Raw genomic sequence first — 19,933 nt, 5'->3', positions numbered from 1 at the left:
TCTTCAGTATATTTTAATGGTTATTTTCTGATTACCCAGCCCAGCATTTGACCTCCCTGAAAATAAATATGAACGACCAAACTTTTCAAACTCTTCACTCTTCCTTCTGCAGATACACGTCCACTCTGTGGTTCTCCACTGCGGTAACACTCCGAGTCCTGTAAGATACCAGCCTGTGGGATGTAAATACACAAAAACAGCCTTGTTTTTTTTAAAGTCTCGTCGTCTCCCAGACATCACACAGACGACCCCGGGGGGGGGTCGGAAAGGGCTTTTGTGTTATTTTTTAGCAAATGGAAGGAGAGTTGAGTTTTCGTCTGTGTTATGTTGGTGTAGTGATGCCATTTACCCCTGGTGTCTGGGTAGTTGTGTAAGGACTAGATGACTGATGTGAATCCGTCTCTTCCTCCAGGCCAAGTACAGGAGGCGTTGAGAGTAGAAGTGAAGTGCTATGCTTCTGAACTTCTGAACAGTGTGACGTACGGAAACCACGAACTGGTGTATCTGATGAGACTCAAACTGCATCAGGGAAGGACTGGACACAATGGTCAACGGCACGTTAGAGTTGGCAAGACAATCACCGGATAAAGACATTAACTGCATTAGACCAGGGCCCTATGGGGATATATAGTACACAGCATTAGACCAGGGCCTATGGGTATATATAGTACACAGCATTAGACATCCAGGGCCCTAAATAGCACCCTGTTCCAGCATTATATAGTACACAGCATTAGACCAGGGCCCTATGGGGATATATAATACACAGCATTAGACCAGGGCCCTATGGGTATATATAATACACAGCATTAGACCAGGGCCCTATGGGGATATATATACACAGCATTAGACCAGGGCCCTACACAGCATTAGACCAGGGCCCTATGGGGATATATAATACACAGCATTAGACCAGGGCCCTATGGGGATATATAGATATGGGGATATATAATACACAGCATTAGACCAGGGCCCTTATGGGGATATATAATAGACACAGCATTAGACCAGGGCCCTATGGGGATATATAGTACACAGCATTAGACCACAGCATTAGACCAGGGCCCTATGGGGATATATAAGACCAGGGCCCTATGGGGATATATAGTACACAGCATTAGACCAGGGCCCTATGGGGATATATAGTACACAGCATTAGACCAGGGCCCTACACAGCATTAGACCAGGGCCAGGGGCCCTATGGGGGGCCCTATGGGGATATATATAGTACACAGCATTAGACCAGGGCCCTATGGGGATATATATATACACAGCATTAGACCAGGGCCCATTAGACCAGGGCCCACAGTATGGGGATATATAATACACAGCATTAGACCAGGGCCCTATGGGGATATATATAGTACACCATATAGGGAATAGGGTCCCATTTGAGATGCAGACATTTAATAAATGAAGAACCAGATGCTAGTGTCTCACCCGGACACCAACACGACAGGTGTTTTCCTGACGTCTCCCTTCAGCTGAATAAATAGCTGGGCTTCTAACGAGGTGTTTCCCTCCAGGTGCACCTCCAACAGGAACGGCGTCACTAGAAGGGCCATAAAGTGGGTTAACCAACTGTTCCTGTTCCTGCACTAGAGGAAGGAACGGTAACCGTGTGACACTGTCAGTGTGTGTCCTGAGTTTCTGACCGCAGAAAGGGTCCGTTGCTGTGATGTCCAGGACCGCGGTCAGGGGCTGGAAGGTGATTGGTCGATCTGGAGGCAGCCAGCTGATGTCGTAGCCTACAGGAGAGAAGAACCAATAGCTGATGGTGTCTTGATGATGAAAACAGCCAATCATCAACACCAGTTTCTTCATGTGTGAAAGACTCGTCTTTGTTCAGAGAGAGAAATGTGTGTCAGAGAGTTATGCTGTCTACATTATCTTGTCTCTTACCCAGCTGGTCTACATTATCTTGTCTCTTACCCAGCGGGTCTACATTATCTTGTCTCTTACCCAGCGGGTCTACATTATCTTGTCTCTTACCTAGATGGCCTACATTATCTTGTCTCTTACCCAATGGTCTGGTCTACATTATCTTGTCTCTTACCCAGCTGGTCTACATTATCTTGTCTCTTACATTATCTTGTCTCTTATCCCAGCTGGTCTACATTATTGTCTCTTACCCAGCTGGTCTCTACAGTACATTTTTGTCTCTTACCCAGCTGGTCTACATTATTTTGTCTCTTACCCAGCTGGTCTACATTATACATTTACATTTAAGTCATTTAGCAGACGCTCTTATCCAGAGCGACTTACATATTATCTTGTCTCTTACCCAGCTGGTCTACATTATCTTGTCTCTTACCTAGATGGTCTACATTATCTTGTCTCTTACCCAGCTGATCTACATTATCTTTTCTCTTACCTAGATGGTCTACATTATATTGTCTCTTAACCCAGCTGGTCTACATTATCTTGTCTCTTACCTAGATGGTCTACATTATCTTGTCTCTTACCTTGTCTCTGGGCTACATTATCTTGTCTCTTAACTTGTCCAGCTGGTCTACATTATCTTGTCTCTTACCCAGCGGGTCTACATTATCTTGTCTCTTACCCAGCTGGTCTACATTATTGTTAGTATAATTTAATTATGCCAATGTGCTTTTTAAAAAATGTTACCTTTATTTTACTAGGCAAGTCAGTTAAGAACAAATTTTTATTTTCAATGACGGCCTTGGAACAGTGGGTTAACTGCCTGTTCAGGGGCAGAACGACAGATTTGTACCTTGTCAGCTCGGGGATTCGAACTTGCAACCTTTCGGTTACTAGTCCAACACTCTAACCACTAGGCTACCCTGCCGCCCCCTTTCATCAATTGAAAGCCCTTAATCTATTTTATGAGAATTTGTAAGATTTCTTGTTTGCATAAAATAGACGCAGACCAGTCTTTAAATAATAGGTAATAGAATGTATTCTCGGAGCGCGCCGCCACTTAAACACGTACAGCAGTTTATATACAGATCATGAGGTCATTTCACTGCTTTAACAGAATCACCTCCTCTCGACCGGGACAAAGTAAGGTGAAAAGTTCATTCTAACTTACTAACACACTCCCAGATAACTTTTGACCCGTCAACATTATCGATCACCACTGAACTGACAGTTATAATTAACAGCAAACCTAGGAATGCACTCACTGCCTTATCTAAAAACCCCAGAGCTAAGTTTCAGTTGGGTAAAACATAGGCTAACGTCCTTAAAGTGCCTTGCGAAAGTATTCGGCCCCCTTGAACTTTGCGACCTTTTGCCACATTTCAGGCTTCAAACATAAAGATATAAAACTGTATTTTTTTGTGAAGAATCAACAACAAGTGGGACACAATCATGAAGTGGAACGACATTTATTGGATATTTCAAACTTTTTTAACAAATCAAAAACTGAAAAATTGGGCGTGCAAAAATATTCAGCCCCCTTAAGTTAATACTTTGTAGCGCCACCTTTTGCTGCGATTACAGCTGTAAGTCGCTTGGGGGATGTCTCTATCAGTTTTGCACATAGAGAGACTGAAATATATTCCCATTCCTCCTTGCAAAACAGCTCGAGCTCAGTGAGGTTGGATGGAGAGCATTTGTGAACAGCAGTTTTCAGTTCTTTCCACAGATTCTCGATTGGATTCAGGTCTGGACTTTGACTTGGCCATTCTAAAACCTGGATATGTTTATTTTTGAACCATTCCATTGTAGATTTTGCTTTATGTTTTGGATCATTGTCTTGTTGGAAGACAAATCTCTGTCCCAGTCTCAGGTCTTTTGCAGACTCCATCAGGTGTTCTTCCAGAATGGTCCTGTATTTGGCTCCATCCATCTTCCCATCAATTTTAACCATCTTCCCTGTCCCTGCTGAAGAAAAGCCTGCCCAAACCATGATGCTGCCACCACCATGTTTGACAGTGGAGATAGTGTGTTCAGGGTGATGAGCTGTGTTGCTTTTACGCCAAACATAACGTTTTGCATTGTTGCCAAAAAGTTCCATTTTGGTTTCATCTGACCAGAGCACCTTCTTCCACATGTTTGGTGTGTCTCCCAGGTGGCTTGTGGCAAACTTTAAACGACACTTTTTATGGATATCTTTAGGAAATGGCTTTCTTCTTGCCACTCTTCCATAAAGGCCAGATTTGTGCAATATACGACTGATTGTTGTCCTATGGACAGAGTCTCCCACCTCAGCTGTAGATCTCTGAAGTTCATCCAGAGTGATCATGGGCCTCTTGGCTGCATCTCTGATCAGTCTTCTCCTTGTATGAGCTGAAAGTTTAGAGGGACGGCCAGGTCTTGGTAGATTTACAGTGGTCTGATACTCCTTCCATTTCAATATTATCGCTTGCACAATGCTCCTTGGGATGTTTAAAGCTTGGGAAATCTTTTGTATCCAAATCCGGCTTTAAACTTCTTCACAACAGTATCTCGGACCTGCCTGGTGTGTTCCTTGTTCTTCATGATGCTCTCTGCGCTTTTAACGGACCTCTGAGACTATCACAGTGCAGGTGCATTTATACGGAGACTTGATTACACACAGGTGGATTGTATTTATCATCATTAGTCATTTAGGTCAACATTGGATCATTCAGAGATCCTCACTGAACTTCTGGAGAGAGTTTGCTGCACTGAAAGTAAAGGGGCTGAATAATTTTGCACGCCCAATTTTTCAGTTTTTGATTTGTTAAAAAAGTTTGAAATATCCAATAAATGTCGTTCCACTTCATGATTGTGTCCCACTTGTTGTTGATTCTTCACAAAAAAATACAGTTTTATATCTTTATGTTTGAAGCCTGAAATGTGGCAAAAGGTCGCAAAGTTCAAGGGGGCCGAATACTTTCGCAAGGCACTGTATGTGTTTCCACAGTCCACAACCCATTTGTTCCTGCCTAGTTGGAATGGTGTTCATTAACTTTTTATTACTCCTTGTCCTGTCACACAATCCCTTCTTATGAACTCATTCTGTCTATTACTTATAAAACAGAGTATAAGTTTACCTAGATACAATTATATTTAAAATGGGGATATTGTTTATTCATTTATCCATAATAAATCCATAATAAATTCAACAATTATCTTGTCTCTTACCCAGCTGGTCTACATTATCTTGTCTCTTACCCAGCTGGGGGCAGATGTTGAGGCAGGAAGGTGACAGTGTGTCTCTTACCCAGCTGAGGGCAGATGTTGAGGCCAGGGTGGTGACAGTGTGTACAGAGAGCCCTCTGGAAGTCCTCTACTCCCTGGCAGGGGAAGGCTGTGAGAGGGCAGGAGGACCGGATGGAGCTGATGAACAACCTATAGGCCCGTTGGTGACTGCACAGCAAGTACTGCTCCCCTGGAACACACCCACACGCACCTTGACCTTTATTGGGCTGAATCTTGTCCTGGAGGCAGAACTGAGCGGTCCACACTACATGGGATAGCTGCAAAGTCCAAAATGGCTATATGTCTTAACAATTATTGAAAGAAAAAAAATGTTTGTTTTTTTGTCTTAAAAGTTAGTGTGTTTTAAGGTTGAAAATCAGATTCTATGACTTTGTGACTGCAAGCTAGTGACTACCCTGCAGAACTGCCTCAAATGTATGAGTCATCCCAACCTCTGTGTTATAGTAGATAGCCTAAAGGACACAGCTTTTCCTGGTCAGGTCACATGGGCCCCAGGCATGATGTTTGTTATAATATTTTAGATGATAAAAAAATTTAAAAACCTGTCACACACTTTTCATGAGAGCCTGAGGACAACCAGGGAGATGATATCCTCTGCCGATGTAGAAATCAACATGACCCAACGGTCTGGAAACCCCCAGGGGAGCTACCGGCTCATTGGCTGAAAAATACACCAGGTAATGAACTTAGTGATTGGTTCAAAATGTCTAAATGAATCTACTATGCTATTCGGTGTAACTGCATGGTTTACGAGGTATGTGTTAGAGTTCCTCACGGTTGAAGTTGGTGTGAACCACGTCCACGTACTGGGCATCAGTGTGATCCAGAGACAGGCTGCTGTCTACCTCGGAAAACACTGGTGAGAACGGATCCAGGCCTGAGTTGGATCAGAACACATCATTTATTATTATTTTTTGGGCGGGCGGCAGGGTAGCCTAGTGGTTAGAGCGTTGGACTGGTAACCGAAAGGTTGCAAGTTCAAATCCCCGAGCTGACAAGGTACAAATCTGTCGTTCTGCCCCTGAACACGCAGTTAACCCACTGTTCCTAGGCCGTCATTGAAAATAAGAATTTGTTCTTGACTGACTTGCCTAGTAAAATAAAAAAAAAAAAAAAAAATTTAAAAGAACAAAACACTGAATTTGACCTGTCGGTTCATCTGAAAGTCAGAATAGACTGGTATCAGATGTGACCTATATTATGTCTCAGTACCTGTGATCCTGCCAATAGTTCCCTCCAAACAGGCCCCGGTCACACCAGCTACATGGGCCCCAACACCAAACCCTACCAGGTGGAACAGCTCTGGAGAAGAGCCCTGGTCCTCCTGAGGAATAAACATCAACATGGGGTGGCAGGGTAGCCTAGTTGTTAGAGCGTTGGACTAGTAACCGGAAGGTTGCAAGTTCAAATCCCTGATTTGACAAGGTACAAATCTGTTTTGCCCCTGAACAGGCAGTTAACCCACTGTTCCAAGGCTCTCATTGAAAATAAGACTGAATTGCTTCGTTAAATAAAGGTTAACATTTTTTTTACATATCTACTACACTGTAACACATTTACTCATGTTCAATTTGGGCCAGTTTCCCTGACCCAGTTAAAGCATATTACTGGACACCTTTTACACAGTGTGGAACATGTACCCACCAGTAGTGTCTGTGTACCCACCAGTAGTATCTGTGTACCCACCAGTAGTGTCTGTATGATCTGTGTACCCACCAGTAGTGTCTGTAGGTGTCCCACCAGTAGTGTCTGTATGGTCTGTGTACCCACCAGTAGGGTCTGTGTACCCACCAGTAGTGTCTGTATGGTCTGTGCCAGCCTCTCTCCCACCTGTCTGGCTCCTTCTGTGATCTCCTGCTCTGGGGGCAGCAGCCAATCAGCTACCAGGACATTAACCAGCCCTGCCTCTAACAGCTCCCCCGCCATCACCCTCACCCAGCTGGGCTGCAGCCTGGCTGGCCTCCTGCCTGGGACAATCACAACTGTGGGGCTGAGGGGCTCCAGGCCACAGGACCAGGGGCCAGTCCTGGGAAGCCTGGTGGAAGTGGAGGGAGGCCCTGGCCAGATGGGAGGCCTGAAGGAGGGAGATCTAAGGGGTAACCACAGGGACCCTGCTCAGAGGAGAAGCTGAGGAGCCTCACCAGAAGAGAGGGAGGGCTGAGACAGAGGAACTCAGAGCAGTGGGCATGTTGGTCCCCTGTGAGAAGAGAATATCTGTAAACATCAATCATGTTGTTAACATGTGACTACATTTTAGGTTATTGTGAGGACTTCTCCCCAGTAAATCATGATTAGACAGCCAGTAGTTTTGGAAAATGTGAGTTGACCTCTAATGTGCAGCTGAGCTAATCACGCAGTAATCGCCCCCCATAGTACCTGTGGCAGGACCAGACAGAAGACAGAAGGTCAGTAGAGACCAGACGACCAAGCTGCTGTCAGCTCCAGAGTTCTCCACACTTCCACCTGTTCTCTCCATTTCCCCAGCCACAATGCAAATCTCCCTACCTGCTATTCAGCCTTCTGTACTCTGACGATCTGATAAGCCTCAGTGGAGGTGGAGACTGGAATGCTTCTGATGAAAATACCGTAGAGAGCAGTAGAGCTTTTGTGAGCCAGCCCTTTCTTGATCAGTGCAGAGTGAAAATTCAACTACAAAGAATGCAGTTAAAGATGTTTCTAAAAATGAATAATTGCAACCGTAAAATGATCTGAATATTGCGTGTTTGCTATTACAGTGTTCACAAGAAACATAACATAAGAACCAGACATGGTTTGAGATTTAATTTAAAACATTTCCAATAAAGTATTTGATTTGTCAATGGCCAACTTGTTCTCAATTAGCCTACCTGGTTAAATAAAGGTGAAATAAAAAAATGTGAAAGAAATCAACTTCACCATGCGGAACTTAATACCCAATGGCAGCAGTTGTCGTCGGACAATAGTTCAGACGGACCGTCCTTATTATTGTTCCGCTGCTAACTTCATTTTTCTGTTGGCGCTGTCTTGAATATTGATCTGATGAAACACGAAATCATAACCTAGACGGATTACTAGATTGATTATGTGTATTTGGATTATTAAATAGACTAAACCAAGATAACCTTTAGCTATAGCTGGCTTACACATTATTTATCTTGAATGCAAATGAGTTGCTAGTTATTAGCCAACTACTCTACTAGCTAACTAACTCAGACTTCTATGTTAGAGACCCTTGACTATTGAGTGAGCGTCGAGCTAGTCTTAATGACTTACTAATCATCTGGTTGACTTGATGTCAGAGTCGTGAGTTTGTGTTATCTAAAGCTGTAACGTTAGAGATGTCAGAGAGGAGAAGAGACAGCCGTAGCTGGGACTGGGACAACCCTCAGTGCCGAGCTCAGATGGACCAAATCTTCTTCCGCCGGCATGACTACATCCAGAACGGAACCACGGAACACAAAGAGTTCTGGAACTTCTTCGACCGCTTCCAGAGGTTCAAAACCAGGAAGGACATGTCAGGGGGCAGCAGGAAGGAAGACATGGAGGAGGGCAGAGACAGGAAGAAGACTGTAGATCTGGGTCTGCCAAAAGAATATGACGCCCGCTATCGGATCAACGTGTCAGTTTGTACCAAAGACACAGAGGAGAGGCTGGAGACTGGGAGGTCTGATCAGAGACACAGACACAGCTCCTCAGGCCCAGGGAGTCAGGAGGTAGCTGATTGTCGCCTGGCTTTGCTGCACTTCCTGGACTTCAGCCAGAGGCAGAGCTTTGGGAAGCTGGCCAAGTTGAGGGCGGAGCAGAAAGCCCTTCCTATCTTTCAGTACCGGGACCGGATCGTGGAGTTGGTGCGGGCTAACCCGGTAGTAGTGGTGGCGGGGGATACAGGCTGTGGAAAGTCCACCCAGGTCCCCCAGTACCTCCTCTCCTCTGGGTTCAGTCACATAGCTTGCACTCAGCCTCGGCGGATTGCCTGTATCTCCCTCGCCAAGAGGGTCAGCTTCGAGAGTCTCAACCAGTACGGCTCCAAGGTAGGTAGTGGTGTAGTAAGAGGCTGTTTATTTACAGGCTTGAAAAATATAGTTTTTGGAATCACGCTTGGATAGGGATATCAAACAAATGTAATCATTTTCACACAATAGTAAGTGGGGGGGGGGTTCCATTGAAAAATGAAAAAATTCACAATATTGTACACAAAAAGACCAAATCAACACTCAGACATTTAGCAGAACTACAAGCAGATGAACCCAAACTGACAGACAACTGTGTTTTATCTGCAGGTTGGCTATCAGATCCGTTTCGAGGGGACCCGTACCCGTCAACCAAGCTGTTGTTCCTGACAGAGGGGTTACTACTGAGACAGATCCAGGCTGACGGGACCCTGGAGCAGTACCAGGTATTATAATATACAGTACCATGTAGTATAATATACAGTATACAGTACCATGTAGTATAATATATAGTACCAGGTAGTATAATATACAGTACCAGGTAGTATAATATACAGTACCAGGTAGTATAATATACAGTACCAGGTATTATAATATACAGTACCATGTAGTATAATATACAGTAACAGGTAATATAATACCAGGTACAGTACCAGGTAGTATAATATACAGTACCAGGTAGTATAATATACAGTACCAGGTAGTATAATATACAGTAACAGGTAATATAATATACAGTAACAGGTAATATAATATACAGTAACAGGTAATATAATATACAGTACCAGGTAGTATAATATACAGTACCAGGTAGTATAATATACAGTACCAGTAGTATACTATACTGTACCAGGTAGTATAATATACAGTAACAGGTAATATAATATACAGTACCAGGTAGTATAATATACAGTACCAGGTAGTATAATATACAGGTAGTATAATATACCCAGGTAGTATAATATACAGTACCAGGTAGTATAATATACAGTACCAGTCAAAAGTTCGGACACACCTACTCATTCAAGGGCTTTTCTTTATTTTTACTATTTTCTACATTGTAGAATAATAGTGAAAATATTAACACATATGTAGTAACCAAAAAAGTATTAAACAAATCAAAATATATTTTATATTTTAGATTCTTCAATGTAGCCACCCTTTGCCTTGATGACAGCTTTGCACACTCTTGGCATTCTCTCAACCGGCTTCATGAGTAGGTGTGTCCAAACTTTTGACTGGTACTGTATATCAGGTAATATAATATATAATACTGTATATACCAGGTAATATAATATATACCAGGTAATATAATATGTACCCGGTAATAAAATATATATATACTCGGTCATATAATATACAGTACCAGTCAAAAGTTTGGACACACCTACTCATTCAAGGGTTTTTCTATATTTGTACTATTTTCTACATTGTAGAATAATAGTGAAGACATCAAAAGTATGAAATAACACATATGGAATCATGTAGTAACCAAAAAAGTTTTAAATGAATCAAAATATATTGTATATTTTAGAAGTAGCCACCCTTTGCCATTCTCTCAACCAGAGTGCCTGGACACAGCCCTTAGCCACAGCCCTTAGCCACAGCCCTTAGCCACAGCCCTTAGCCACAGCCCTTAGCCACAGGCCTTAGCCACAGCCCTTAGCCACAGCCCTTAGCCGTATATTAACCATATACCTCGAACCCCCAAGGTTCCTTATTGCTATGATAAACTGGTTATCAACTAAATTAGACAAATTAATGTTTTGTTATACCCATGGTATACGGTCTGATATACCATGCCTGTCAGCCAATCAGCTTGAACCACCCAGTTTTGTAATATATACCAGGTAAATATAATACATATAAATATAAAATGTTCCGGATAATATACAGTGCCCTCTGATAGTATTCACAGCCCTTCCCTTTTCCCACATTTTCTACTTTACAGCCTTAAAATAGATTAAATATGTTTTTTTCTCATCAATCTACACACAACACCCCATAATGACCTAGCGATTACAGCCTCGAGTCTTCTTGGGTATGACACTACAAGCTTGGCACACCTGCATTTGGGGAGTTTCTCCTATTCTTCTCTGCAGATCTTCTCAACCTCTGTCAGGTTGGAGGGGGAGCGTCTCTGCACAGCTATTTTCAGGTCTCTCCAGAGATGTTCGATCGGGTTCAAGTCTGGGCTCTGGCTGGGCCACAAGACCATGCAGAGACTTGTCCCGAAGCCACTCCTGCATTGTCTTGGCTGTGTGCTTAGGAAGGTGAACCTTCACCCCAGTCTGAGGTCCTGAGCTCTCTGGAGCAGGTTTTCATCAAGGATCTGTCTGTACTTTGCCCCGTTCATCTTTCCCTCGATCCTGACTAGTCTCCCAGTCCCTGCCACTGAAAAACATCCCCACAACATGATGCTGCCACCACCATGCTTCACCGTATGGATGCCAGGTTTCCTCCAGACGTGATGCTTGGCATTCAAGCCAAATAGTTCAATCTTGGTTTCATCAGACCAGAGAATCTTTTTTCTCATGGTATGAGAGTCCTTTAGGTCCCTTTTGGCAAACTATAAGCAGGCTGTCATGTGCCTTTTAATGAGGAGTGGCTTCCGTCTGGTCACTATACCATAAAGGCCTGATTGGTGGAGTGCTGCAGAGATGGTTGTCCTTCTGGAAGGTTCTCCCATCTCCACACAGGAACTCTGTCGGAGATAACATCAAGTTCTTGGTCACCTCCCTGACCAAGGCCCTTCTGCCCCGATTACTCAGTTTGGCCGGGCGACCAGCTCTAGGAAGAGGCTTGGTGGTTCCAAACTTCTTCCATTTCATAATGTTGGAGGCCACTATGTTCTTGGGGACCTTCTTTACCCTCTCTAATAAATACCGCTACAATGCTGCAGGTGGACACCAATCAAGTTGTAGAAACATCTCAAGGATGATCAATGGAAACAGGATACACCTGAGCTCAATTTTGAGTCTCATTGCAAAGGGTCTGAATACTTATGAAAATAAGGTATTCTTGTTTTGTTTGTTTTTTAAACACATTTTCAAAATATTCTGAAAACCTGGTTTCGCTTTGTCATTATGGGGTATTGTGATGTCATTATGGGGTATTGTGATGTCATTATGGGGTATTGTGATGTCATTATGGGGGGTATTGTGATGTCATTATGGGGTATTGTGATGTCATTATGGGGTATTGTGTGTAAATTGCTGAGGATTTGTATTTAATCAATTTTAGAATAAGGCTGTAACGTAAAAAAAAAAGGTTTTAAAGTCAAGGGGTCTGAATACTCTCTGAAGGAACTGTGTGTATGCCAGGTGGGTTACAGAACAGACAGATAACTTTACTCTCACTATATCTAGGCCTTTCTAGGGCTTTGTCCCATGGGCTTTCTAGGGCTGTGTCCCAATATAGGAATGTTCCACAGGGCTCTGGTCTAAAGTAGTGCACTATTTAGGGAATAGAGCTCTGGTCTATAGTAGTGCACTAATAGGGTTCTATAGGGAGCTCTGGTCTATATGTAGTGCACTATATAGGGAATAGGGCTCTGGTCTATAGTAGTGCACTATATAGGGAATAGGGCTCTGGTCTATAGTAGTACCACTATATAGGGAATAGGCTCTGGTCTAAAGTAGTGCACTATTTAGGGAATAGGGTTCTATAGGGCTCTGGTCTAATGTAGTGCACTATATAGGGAATAGGGCTCTGGTCTATAGTAGTGCACTATATAGGAATAGGGCTCTGGTCTATATAGTAGTGCCACTATATAGGTAATAGGCTCTGGTCTAAAGTAGTGCACTATATAGGGAATAGGGCCTGGTCTAAAGTAGTGCACTATATAGGGAATAGGGCTCTGGTCTAAAGTAGTGCACTATATAGGGAATAGGGCTCTGGTCTAAAGTAGTGTACTATATAGGGAATAGGGCTATGGTCTATAGTAGTGTACACATTTATTTACATTTGAGTCATTTAGGAATCCAGAGCTCTGGTTAATTTTTACTTTATTTAACCAGGCAAGTAGTTAAGAACACATTCTTATTTTCAATGAGGGAATAACTGCCTGGGGGCAGAACGACAGATTTGTACCTTGTCGGCTCGGGGGTTTGAACTCACAACCTTCCGTACTAGTCCAACGCACTATATGCCGCCCCTATAGGGAATAGGGCTCTGGTCTATAGTAGTGCACTATATAGGGGCTCTGGTCTATAGGATTCTGGATTCTGGTCTATAGTAGTGCACTATATAGGGAATATGGTTCCATTTGGGATGCACACTTGTTGTTCCATAACCTGTCCGTGTGTGGATCTTACCAACCTCCCTATTCCACCCAGGTGTTGATTGTTGACGAGGTGCATGAGCGACACCTCCACTGTGACTTCCTCCTTGGGGTCCTGCGCTCCCTCCTGGCCACCCGCCCGACCTCCGCTTGGTCCTCATGTCCGCCACCATCAACATAAAACTCTTCTCCAGCTACTTTAGTAATGCACCTGTACTGCAGGTACCGGGCAGGCTCTTCCCTATACAGGTGAGTGGACAAGAGATTTCAAACCCTCTCCTCTGGGACCCGTTTCATATTTTGGTCGTTGCCTGCAGGAACTCACCTGTTTCTCCTAGTCAAGGTGATTTAGTTGACAAGTGGAATCAGGTGTGCTCTGGAAAAGTTTAAAGAAAAGGACCGGCTGTGATAAAGCCTATTGTATAAATGTAGGAATCAGCACTTATATTGTATAGTTGAAGTCGGAAGTTTACATACACTTAGGTTGGAGTCATTAAAACTCGTTTTTTTCAACCATTCCACAAATTTATTTTTGGGAAGTCGGTTAGGACACTACTTTGTGCATGACACAAGTAATTTTTCCAACAATTGTTTACAGACAGATTATTTAATTTATAATTCACTTTATCACAATTCCAGTGGGTCAGAAGTTTACATACACTAAGATGACTGTTCATTTAAACAACTTGCAAAATTCCAGAAAATGATGTCATGGCTTTAGAAGATTCTGATATGATAATTGACATAATTTGAGTCAATTGGAGGTGTACCTGTGGATGTATTTCAAGGCCTACCTTCAAACTCAGTGCCTCTTTGCTTGACATCATGAGAAAATCAAAAGAAATCAGCCAAGACCTCAGAAAAAAAGTTGTGGACCTCCACAAGTCTGGTTCATCCTTGTGAGCAATTTCCAAATGACTGAAGGTACCAAGTTCATCTGTACAAACAATAGTATGCAAGTATAAACACCATGGGACCACGCAGCCGTCATACTGCTCAGGAAGGAGACATGTTCTGTCTTCTATAGATGAACGTACTTTGGTGAAAAGTGCAAATCAATCCCAGAACAACAGCAAAGGACCTTGTGAAGATGCTGGAGGAAACAGGTACAGAATTTTCTATATCCACAGTAAAACAACTCCTATATCGACATAACCTGAAAGGTCTCTCAGCAAGGAAGAAGCCACTGCTCCAAAACCACCATAAAAAAGACAGACTACGGTTTGCAACTGCACATGGGGACAAAGATCGTACTTTTGGAGAAATGTCCTCTGGTCTGATGAAACAAAAATAGAACTGTTTGGCCATAATGACCATTGTTATGTTTGGAGGAAAAAAGGGGGAGGCTTGCAAGCCGAAGAACAACATCCCAACCATGAAGCACGGGGTGGCAGCATCATGTTGTGGGGGTGCTTTGCTGCAGGAGGGACTGGTGGACTTCACAAAATAGATGGCGTCATGAGGCATGACATTTATGTGGATATATTGAAGCAACATCTGAAGACATCAGTCAGGAAGTTAAAGCTTGGTCACAAATGAGTCTTCCAAATGGACAATGACCCCAAGCATACTTCCAAAGTTGTGGCAAAATGGCTTAAGGACAACAAAGTCAAGTTATTGGAGTGGCCATCACAAAGCCCTTGACCTCAATCCTATAGAAAATGTGTTGGCAGAACTGAAAAAGCGTGTGTGAGCAAGGAGGCCTACAAACCTGACTCAGTTACACCAGCTCTGTCAAGAGGAATGGGCCAAAATTCACCCAACTTATTGTGGGAAGCTTGTGGAAGGCTACCAGAAAAGTTTGGCCCAAGTAAAACAATTTAAAGGCAATGCTACCAAATACTAATTGAGTGTATGTAAACTTCTGACCCACTGGGAATGTGATGAAAGAAATAAAAGCTGAAATAAATCATTCTCTCTACTATTATTCTGACATTTCACATTCTTAAAATAAAATGGTGATCATAACTGACCAAAGACATGGAATTTTTACTAGGATTAAATGTCAGGAATTGTGAAAAACTTGAGTTTAAATGTATTAGGCTAAGGTTTATGTAAACGTCCGACATCAACTCTAAGTCTAGCAAACTGGAGGTCTTATCTGTGGTTACAATGCTTTAGTGAGAGTCAAGCAAAGCATACATCCTTGCATTCATAGCTCCGTCTGTGGTTAGGCCTAACATGTCTCTAGTCCTGTTTTTCATTCTGTCAAACAAAGTGGCAGGGTCAGGCTGGTGAAATTAATGATTGGGCCGTTCAGTGACGGCTGTTATTTAATATATAGTAATGATTGGGCCGTTCAGTGACTGCTGTTATTTAATATATAGTAATGATTGGGCCGTTCAGTGACTGCTGTTATTTAATATATAGTAATGATTGGGCCGTTCAGTGACGGCTGTTATTTAATATATAGTAATGATTGGGCCGTTCAGTGACGGCTGTTATTTAATATATAGTAATGATTGGGCCGTGACTCAGTTAATATATAGAATGATTGGGCGTTCAGCTGTTATTTAATATATAGTAATGATTGGGCCGTTCAGTGACTGCTGTTATTTAATATATAGTTCAGTGACTGCTGTTATTTAATATATAGTAATGATTGGGCCGTTCAGTGACTGCTGTTATTTAATATATAGTAATGATTGGGCCGTTCAGTGACTGCTGTTATTTAATATATAGTAATGATTGGGCCGTTCAGTGACTGCTGTTATTTAATATATAGTAATGATTGGGCGTTCAGTGACTGCTGTTATTTAATATATAGTAATGATTGGGCCGTTCAGTGACGGCTGTTATTTAATATATAGTAATGATTGGGCCGTTCAGTGACTGCTGTTATTTAATATATAGTAATGATTGATTGGCCGTTCAGTGACGGCTGTTATTTAATATATAGTAATGATTGGGCCGTTCAGTGACAATATATAGTAATGATTGGGCTGTGACTGTTATTTAATATATAGTAATGATTGGGTGACTGCTGTTCAGTGACGGCTGTTATTTAATATATAGTAATGATTGGGCGTTCAGTGACTGCTGTTATTTAATATATAGTAATGATTGGGCCGTTCAGTGACTGCTGTTATTTAATATATAGTAATGATTGGGCCGTTCAGTGACGGCTGTTATTTAATATATAGTAATGATTGGGCCGTTCAGTGACGGCTGTTATTTAATATATAGTAATGATTGGGCCGTTCAGTGACTGCTGTTATTTAATATATAATGTAACTGCTGTTATTTAATATATAGTAATGATTGCCGTTCAGTGACTGCTGTTATTTAATATATATTAATGATTGGGCCGTTATTTAATATATAGTAATGATTGGGCAGTGACTGCTGTTATTTAATATATAGTAATGATTGGGCCGTTCAGTGACGGCTGTTATTTAATATATAGTAATGATTGGGCCGTTCAGTGACTGGCTGTTATTTAATATATAGTAATGATTGGGCCGTTCAGTGACTGCTGTTATTTAATATATAGTAATGATTGGGCCGTTCAGTGACTGCTGTTATTTAATATATAGTAATGATTGGGCCGTTCAGTGACGGCTGTTATTTAATATATAGTAATGATTGGGCCGTTCAGTGACTGCTGTTATTTAATATATAGTAATGATTGGGCCGTTCAGTGACGGCTGTTATTTAATATATAGTAATGATTGGGCCGTTCAGTGACTGCTGTTATTTAATATATAGTAATGATTGGGCCGTTCAGTGACGGCTGTTATTTAATATATAGTAATGATTGGGATTGGGCGTTCAGTGACTGCTGTTATTTAATATATAGTAATGATTGGGCCGTTCAGTGACTGCTGTTATTTAATATATAGTAATGATTGGGCCGTTCAGTGACTGCTGTTATTTAATATATAGTAATGATTGGGCCGTTCAGTGACGGCTGTTATTTAATATATAGTAATGATTGGGCCGTTCAGTGACGGCTGTTATTTAATATATAGTAATGATTGGGCCGTTCAGTGACGGCTGTTATTTAATATATAGTAATGATTGGGCCGTTCAGTGACGGCTGTTATTTAATATATAGTAATGATTGGGCCGTTCAGTGACTGCTGTTATTTAATATATAGTAATGATTGGGCCGTTCAGTGACTGCTGTTATTTAATATATAGTAATGATTGGGCCGTTCAGTGACGCTGTTATTTAATATATAGTAATGATTGGGCCGTTCAGTGACTGCTGTTATTTAATATATAGTAATGATTGGGCCGTTCAGTGACTGCTGTTATTTAATATATAGTAATGATTGGGCCGTTCAGTGACTGCTGTTATTTAATATATAGTAATGATTGGGCCGTTCAGTGACGGCTGTTATTTAATATATGGTAATGATTGGGCCGTTCAGTGACTGCTGTTATTTAATATATAGTAATGATTGGGCAGTGACTGGCTGTTATTTAATATATAGTAATGATTGGGCCGTTCAGTGACTGCTGTTATTTAATATATAGTAATGATTGGGCCGTTCAGTGACTGCTGTTATTTAATATATAGTAATGATTGGGCCGTTCAGTGACGGCTGTTATTTAATATATAGTAATGATTGGGCCTTCAGTATGTTATTTAGTAATGATTGGGCCGTTCAGTGACTGCTGTTATTTAATATATAGTAATGATTGGGCCGTTCAGTGACGGCTGTTATTTAATATATAGTAATGATTGGGCCGTTCAGTGACGCTGTTATTTAATATATAGTAATGATTGGGCCGTTGTTATTTAATATATAGTAATGATTGGGCCGTTCAGTGACTGCTGTTATTTAATATATAGTAATGATTGGGCGTTCTATTCCTTTTATAGTGCAGTGACTGCTGTTATTTAATATATAGTATTCTGTCTATATTCCTTTTATGTCTCTCTCTCTCTCTCTCTCTGTCTCTCTCTCTGTCTCTGTCTATTGACCAGAAGGATAATGGTGTTATTCTCTCTCTCTCTCTCTCTCTCTCTCTCTCTCTCTGTCTCTCTTTCTCTGTCTCTGTCTCTCTCTCTCTCTCTCTCTCTGTCTCTCTCTTTCTCTCTCTCTCTCTCTGTCTCTCTCTCTCTGTCTCTCTTTCTCTCTCTCTCTCTCTCTCTCTCTCTCTCTCTCTCTGTCTCTCTCTCTCTCTCTCTCTCTCTCTCTCTGTCTCTCTCTCTCTTTCTCTCTCTCTCTTTCTCTCTCTCTCTGTCTCGTCTGTCTGTCTTTCTGTCTCGTCTGTCTCTCTGTCTCGTCTGTCTGTCTGTCTGTCTGATGGGTAGGTGATCTACCAGCCCATCCCACAAGAGGAGCAGCCGTCCCGCTCTGAGAAGCTGGACCCCCGCCCATACCTCCGTGTGCTGCAGGGCATCGACCAACGCTACCCGCCCGAGGAGAGGGGCGACCTGCTGCTTTTCCTCAGCGGCGTGGCAGAGATATCTACCATCTTAGAGGCATGCCAGGCCTACGCAACACACACCAAGCGCTGGATCGTTCTGCCCCTCCACAGCACCCTGTCCCTGGTACAGCAGGATAAGGTACAGTACAGTAGGATGAGGTACAGTACAGTAGGATGAGGTACAGTACAGTAGGATGAGGTACAGTACAGTAGGATGAGGTACAGTACAGCAGGATGAGGTACAGTACAGTAGGATGAGGTACAGTACAGCAGGATGAGGTACAGTACAGCAGGATGAGGTACAGTAGGATGAGGTACAGTAGGATGAGGTACAGTAGAGTAGGATGAGGTACAGCACAGTAGGATGAGGTACAGTACAGCAGGATGAGGTACAGTACAGCAGGATGAGGTACAGTAGGATGAGGTACAGTAGGATGAGGTACAGTACAGCAGGATGAGGTACAGTAGGATGAGGTACAGTACAGTAGGATGAGGTACAGTACAGCAGGATGAGGTACAGTACAGCAGGATGAGGTACAGTAGGATGAGGTACAGTAGGATGAGGTACAGTAGAGTAGGATGAGGTACAGCACAGTAGGATGAGGTACAGCACAGTAGGATGAGGTACAGTACAGCAGGATGAAGTACAGTACAGTTGGATGAGGTACAGTAGCAGTAGGATGAGGTACAGTAGCAGTACAGTAGGATGAAGTACAGTACAGCAGGATGAAGTACAGTACAGTAGGATGAGGTACAGTAGCAGTAGGATGAGGTACAGTACAGTTGGATGAGGTACAGTAGCAGTTGGATGAGGTACAGTAGCAGTACAGCAGGATGAAGTACAGTACAGTAGGATGAGGTACAGTAGCAGTAGGATGAGGTACAGTAGCAGTAGGATGAGGTACAGTAGCAGTAGGATGAGGTACAGTAGCAGTAGGATGAGGTACAGTACAGTAGGATGAGGTACGGTACAGTAGGATGAGGTACAGTAGCAGTACAGTAGGATGAAGTACAGTACAGCAGGATGAAGTACAGTACAGTAGGATGAGGTACAGTAGCAGTAGGATGAGGTACAGTACAGTAGGATGAGGTACAGTAGCAGTAGGATGAGGTACAGTACAGTAGGATGAGGTACAGTACAGTAGGATGAGGTACAGTACAGCAGGATGAAGTACAGTAGAGTAGGATG

At 42.4% G+C, this 19,933-nt stretch overlaps 2 protein-coding genes across 2 annotated transcripts in view; one reads left to right on the top strand and one right to left on the bottom strand.

Moving 5' to 3' along the window:
- Nucleotides 1–94: 94 nt before the first annotated feature.
- On the bottom strand, nucleotides 95–7,082 carry LOC135545127 (lipase member I-like). Its single transcript, XM_064972758.1, has 9 exons — nucleotides 6,943–7,082; nucleotides 6,364–6,475; nucleotides 5,927–6,028; nucleotides 5,705–5,812; nucleotides 5,153–5,320; nucleotides 1,656–1,748; nucleotides 1,441–1,552; nucleotides 350–535; nucleotides 95–158 (listed from the first exon to the last, which is right to left on the bottom strand). The coding sequence occupies exons 1-9, from the start codon at nucleotides 7,075–7,077 to the stop codon at nucleotides 95–97; spliced, it is 1,080 nt and encodes a 359-aa protein (XP_064828830.1). The 5' UTR covers nucleotides 7,078–7,082.
- Nucleotides 7,083–8,101: 1,019 nt separating this feature from the next.
- dhx34 (DEAH (Asp-Glu-Ala-His) box polypeptide 34) overlaps nucleotides 8,102–19,933 on the top strand; it is a 30,059-nt gene continuing 18,227 nt past the window's right edge. The window contains 6 exon segments of the mRNA XM_064975354.1: nucleotides 8,102–9,161; nucleotides 9,411–9,441; nucleotides 9,444–9,526; nucleotides 13,418–13,496; nucleotides 13,499–13,611; nucleotides 18,629–18,883. Of these exon segments, the coding sequence (XP_064831426.1) occupies nucleotides 8,469–9,161; nucleotides 9,411–9,441; nucleotides 9,444–9,526; nucleotides 13,418–13,496; nucleotides 13,499–13,611; nucleotides 18,629–18,883 (1,254 nt within the window). The 5' untranslated portion in view covers nucleotides 8,102–8,468.

The sequence above is a fragment of the Oncorhynchus masou genome, chromosome 9 (genome assembly GCF_036934945.1).
Source record: "Oncorhynchus masou masou isolate Uvic2021 chromosome 9, UVic_Omas_1.1, whole genome shotgun sequence".
Classification (NCBI taxonomy): Eukaryota; Metazoa; Chordata; class Actinopteri; order Salmoniformes; family Salmonidae; genus Oncorhynchus; species Oncorhynchus masou.
The sequence above is the reverse complement of the archived record's forward strand: the minus strand, read 5'-3'. Positions and strand labels throughout refer to the sequence as shown.